Source organism: Equus asinus, chromosome 17 (genome assembly GCF_041296235.1).
Source record: "Equus asinus isolate D_3611 breed Donkey chromosome 17, EquAss-T2T_v2, whole genome shotgun sequence".
Classification (NCBI taxonomy): domain Eukaryota; kingdom Metazoa; phylum Chordata; class Mammalia; order Perissodactyla; family Equidae; genus Equus; species Equus asinus.
The window spans coordinates 29,296,389-29,302,388 of NC_091806.1; the positions used below are offsets into that span (position 1 = coordinate 29,296,389).

Sequence of the window (6,000 nt, forward strand, 5' to 3'; positions counted from 1 at the left end):
TGATCATCTTTTCATATACCTGTTTGCCATCCGTATATCTTCTTTGGAGAAATCTCTGTTCTGATCTTTTGCCCATTTTTTAATTGGGTTGTTGGGTTTTTTGTTGCTGAGCTGTATGAGTTCTTTTTATATTTTGGATATTAACCCCTTATCTGATATATGGTTTGCAAATATCTTCTCCCAATTATTAGGTTGTCTTTTTGCTTTGTTGATTGTTTCCTTTGCTGTGCCATATATGACAAACTCACAGCAAATATCATTCTCCATGGAGAAAAACTGAAAGCTATCCCTTTAAGAACAGGAACCAGACAAGGATGCTGACTGTCACCACTCTTTTTAACATAGTATTGGAAGTCCTAGCCAGAGCAATCAGGGAAGGAAAAGAAATAAAAGGGATCCAGATTGGAAAAGAAGAAGTGAAACAGTCACTCTTTGCAGATGACATGATTTTCTATCTAGAAACCCCTAAAGAATCCACTAAGAAATTTTTAGGAAGGATAAAGGAATACAGTCACGTCACGGGATACAAAATCAAGTTACAAAATTAGGGTATATTTCTATACATTAACAACAAAGTAGAAGAATGAGAAATTAAATATGCAATCCCATTTATAATTGCAACAAAAAGAATAAAATACCAAGGAATAAACTTAGCCAAAGAGGTGAAAGATCTGTACACCAAAAACTATAAAACATTGTTGAAAGAAATTGAAGAAGACGCAAAGGAATGGAAAGATACTCCATGCTCTTGGATTTGAAGAATTAACATCGTTAAAATGTCCATACTTCCTAAAGCAATACACAGATTCAATGCAATCCCTATCAACGTTTCAATGTTTTTCACAGAAATAGAACAAATATTCCTAAAATTTATATGGAACAACAAAACACCCCGAATAGCCAAAGGATTCCTGAGAAAAAACAACAAAGCTGGAGGTATCCCACTCCCTGATTTCAAATTATACTCCAAAGCCATAGTAACCAAAACAGCATGGTACTGGCACAAAAACAGACACGGATCAATGGAACAAAATCTAGAGCCCAGAAATAAACCCACACATTTATGGACAGCTAATATTCAATAAGGGAGCCAAGAGCATATGATGGAGAAAGAAGAATCTCTTCAATAAGTGGTGTTGGAAAAACTGGACAGCCATGTGCAAAAGAATGAAAGTAGACCATTCCCTTACACCATGCACAAAAATCAACTCAAAATGGATGAAAGACTTGCATGTAAGACCCAAAACCATGAAACTTCTAGAAGAAAACATAGGTAGTTTGCTCTTTGACATCGGTCTTAGCAGCGTATTTTCAAGTACCATGTCTGACCAGGCAAGTTAAACAAAAGAAAAAATGAACAAATGGGCCAGTTTTTTAATGTCTCTGATTTTCCTCTCTTCTGTAAAAGTGGGGTGTATTGCGTGTATTACACTGAATGACCTACAGGACACAAGAAAGCTCTGCAAATTCTAAAAGCCTATGTCATTGTAGGTTTTTCTCATTGTTATTAATGACATTTGATGCCTAACAGATGAACTGCTGTCTTTGTTTTAGAATTTCCAATGAAATGGGTCTGAGAAATTTCTACTTGTGGAGAGACATATTTGTCTGGATATTATTCACCTATTTGTAAATTTCTTCTAACAAAACAGTGACTCTACTGGAAAACAAAACGAAACATCAACAACAAAACAAAACCCAGAATACACAAACATAGTAGCCATCAACGTCTGAGTTCATCCAAAACCCAGTCCAGAGACAGGGCAGAGATTTGATTTCCTTACCGTAGCATATTCCCCAGCACAGTAATTGAGGATGCGGTGGCCACCTGGATGCCTGTTGGCCCAGCCAGTAACATCGTAGACCTTGCGACTGATCACTATCCACTGTTCAGCCTTCTGATTGTGTTTCTGTATCTCCTGCCAGCTGTACCTGTTGAGGATTTGTCTGAGCTTCTCACAACAGTCCCCATTTGCCTCTTGCTTCATAGAAGCCTCGGCTTTCTCATTTGCCTCTGGTTTCAAGTTCCCCTGATGCTTCTCACCTAGATAGGGCTGTCTCTTTCCTACAAGACTCCCACTGCCCTCGTGTTTTTCTTCAAACTTCATCATCATTGAACCCTTGGGATTTCTGGGTTGACTCTCAAAACTTCTACTCCTAACCTCTGATTGTATCATTAAAATGACCTTTTTCTCTCCTTTCATTCAATTGAAGTATGATACCTACTCAGAAAATGTTTTAGCTTAGTTGTCTCCTGATGCACCCAAGAGTGAACAACTTCCTAGCCTGTAACTTTCTGTCTCTCCTGAGTCTATTCTTCCCTGATGGAGTCTGAACCATCTTCCCTCCTGGGAGGTAGGACTTGTCTCTCTTCACTTCTCTCCCTTGGTGCTCCTCTCTTACTAACATGCTCCTGCATCATTAAATATCTCTTAGGATAGAGTTGGGGCCAATGGCAGTTGGACTGAATGTTGTGGAGTGTCACATGACTCCCCTGCTCTGTTTCATGCTGGGTTGGACTCACCACTCTCTGACCTGCCAGTGAATGAAGACATTCAGATTTGTTAATTCAACATGTGTGGGTTTACCAAAAGACAACATCAATACACTACTTTATCTATTTTGTTTCCCTTTCAAAGCCCACTAAATTGTCAGTATGCCTAAAGTTAATAGCAACTGACATTTTCTAGAACACATGATGATTTACTCAGCCCCTGTGGCATGCTTTATCTGATTTAATTCTCACATTGATCTTTTCAGGAAAGTGCTACTAGTGCGCCATATTCCAGGTGAGAAAACTAAGGCCTAAGATCTAAGGTAACTGTCAGAGTCACTCGGTCAATGAGAAGAACACTGGTGCATGAATTCACATTTTCTGATTCCAAATCCCAACTCTTTAAACTCTGTTCAGGAAACCTAAGCTCTAGAGATTTCCCTATGTCTAGAACTTGACTGAGTCATTTACAAAGGAGACAGAAGGACACATTCCATGGTGGTTGGGGATGGGGTAGGGATGGAGGGAAAGGTCTTAATTTTAAGGAAAGAAGCAGCATGAAATAATAGAAAAAGTCCATTCTAGTATTTGGGAATCAGTGCCAAGGGTTTCAGCAAGTAACTCAGGCCAAGATTTATGTACTAAGGGTTTTATTCCAGTGCTATGTATGATTGCTAAAAATCAGAAACTACCTACATGTCTAACAATAAGGAAGAAGGCTGATTTATTTTAGATAGATAGATTGATAGATAGACAGATTATTATATAGATACCAAAAATAAAGCTTTATAGAATTTATAATGGCATGGAATCATGTTTGCAATATAACATGTGAAAAAAATCTTCTGGTAATCTTCTATGTAAAGTGTATGATTGGAAGGGAAAACACCAAAGTGTCAGCATTAATTCTCTTTGGATTATAGTATTATTGAAGTTTTTTCTTCATTATTCTTTATGATATGTCCCAAATTTTCTACAAGTAAACATATATTATTTTTATAATTTGAGAAAATCAAGTTTTCTTTTTGGAAAAATAAAGTACAGTACCAAAGAAAGAAAGGAAAAGCATGGATTTTGGATCTAGATCTGTCTGGGTTCCTATTTCAGTTCTACTGCTTATTAACTGTAGAACATCATGCAAATTGCCTTTCTTCTTTGGGCTTTAGTTTTCCCATCTATAAAATGAAAGATCAAGCACAATTTTCAGGATTACAGTAAATTAACATAAGTGGTTGGTATTTACACAAAAACCCTCAGTAGTTTCCAGGATTTTTGTATGGGAGTCTCACAAATCCAAGATATATACATTTGGTACATTTGGTGGTTTAAATGCATAAATTCAGGATAGAACCAGAATTTCAGTGTAAGTGAAGTTTGAGAACAACAATCTGGTTTGAATTTTGTTGTGGGCATGTAAAATGTTTATCCATAGGAGTTGGCTGGCACCTTATGTAATCATGAGATAATGTCATTTTGTCATATCACACAATGCTGATTCACTGGTGTGTGCATGTGTTGAGGGAGATAGCTGAAGACCTACACATGCCTCCACTGGCGTTACCATTGGCAGCACTTGGTGCGTAGCAGGGGCTGGGTAATTACTATTTTTCTGTCTGTGCCTGCCTGGACACCAAGTAGACAATAATGATAGCTACCCATTCCTTTAAAACATCCTTACTTTTGTTATTTTGGAGGCAGGGAGGCTGTTTACAATGCTGGAAACAACATAAACTTTGGAGCCAGAAATATCCAAGCTGGGTATTCTTGCATTGGATTCTCATTATCCTTGCACCTCAGCTTTCTTATTATATAAAAAAAGATGAATAAAAACTATACTCATAAGTTTGTAGAGATGATTAAATAATGTTATATATGGCGAGAATCTAGGCTAGGCCCAAATACCCAGAGGTACTCAGTAGATGTGGCAGCTGCTGTTATTATTACTTTATATGTTTCCAGTTTTGCTCAAGAAGATGGGTGCCTGGCCCTGTTAGTTATTCTCTCAGCTCCCTGGGCTTCACTTCATTTTGTTTATTTGTTTTTTTGTAAACGTCATTTAAAAGACCGTTGTTATCAAGGCCCAGGTGCCTTATCATTTCAACAAAGTTTATTTGAAATACATCCCAATGAGTTAGTGGTTCTTTGACTTTGAAGCATCTCATGGTTTCATTGCAGACATTCAGGAAGGACTGCTTTAGTCACAGAGGCTCGCAGCACTCAGTTGGTCTCCTGACAGCTGGTGATTGACTGACCCTGGCCTTCCCATGAGCAGGATTTAAGGGGGGCAGCATAGCCTCATATTCTTACAGCCTCCTCAAAATCACTTACTCTTGTGCTTTCAGCTACTGTGTTGTCTCATGAAGAGAATGGAGAAATGGAGACCTAATCCTGAAAAAGAAAACCTGAATACCCAAGATTATTTTCTGTTCAACTTGTCAAGGAAGATAGGAGAATGGTTAGAGGATAGAGCAATAAATTAAATTATCAGGTCCTGGAGGGTCACAATTTTGCCTGATTGGTTTGTCACTGTATTTTTAGAGTCTGGCCTAGGATTAGATTCTCAGTAAATATTTATTGAATAACTGAATACATGCATGAATGAGTGGCCAAAGTTCTGGGACTGAGTTTCAGGTTTGCCAGTGACCTTTAGCTGGTTGCTCAGGTACTTCATTTGTAGTAAGAAAAAGTGGCTGTTATTGAAAACAAACTATCAAGTATTGGAGAGGCTGTGGACAAAAGGGGACCCTCATACAATGCTGGTGGGAATGCAAACAGGTGCAGCCACTGTGGAAAACAGCATGGAGATTTCTCAAAAAACTGAACATAGGAAACCCATATGGTCCAGCTCTTCTACTTCTGGGTATTTATTCTAAGAACATGAGAACACTAATTCAAACAGATATATGCACCATCTATTCATTGGAGCATTATTCACAAACAGTATCTCCTGGATTAGACACTCAGGATGACAGATATATTCAGCTAAAATTTATGGAGTTTCTACTCTTGGCTATGTCTTTCACATCTGTTATTTTCTTTTCTTCTTCACAATATACAGATAGGTATTTTCATTCTCATCTTAGAGATGAGTAAATTGAAGGTCTATTTGGTACTTAAGGTCATTCTGGATCTTATATTTAGCAAGGGCCTGAATTGTAAATTGATCCCTTGTCTGTAGGATTCCTTGATCCTCTGTTAATTGACCATAGGTAATTCAGTATGCATAGTGTTAAATATTCATGCTTAGTTTGTTTGAGTGACATGGGATTTGTCAATCATTACATTTGGTTGTTGGTTGTAAATGTCATTAGTTTTCCCCTTCTTGGCCTTAGTAATTCCAAGCTGGTAAAGGGAATTCCCCTCAGCAAAGAGGGAACAGGTTTTTCAAGAAGGCTTTTGGAAAGGCTAAAGGGAGAAATATATAGACATAATGTTCGTTAGTTTATTAAGTCAACAAATATTTGCCAAGGTTCCTTTACAAGCTAGATTTGAGGATACCAATAAGA

General features: G+C 37.7%; 1 protein-coding gene across 1 annotated transcript in view; it reads right to left on the reverse strand.

The window, feature by feature from the left end:
• LOC139040624 (fatty acid desaturase 2-like protein FADS2B) overlaps positions 1-2,108 on the reverse strand; it is a 52,377-nt gene extending 50,269 nt beyond the window's left edge. The window contains exon 1 of the mRNA XM_070487368.1: positions 1,785-2,108. Within this exon, the coding sequence (XP_070343469.1) occupies positions 1,785-2,108 (324 nt within the window). The remainder of the gene's footprint in view (positions 1-1,784) is intronic.
• Between the last annotated feature and the right edge of the window lie 3,892 nt (positions 2,109-6,000).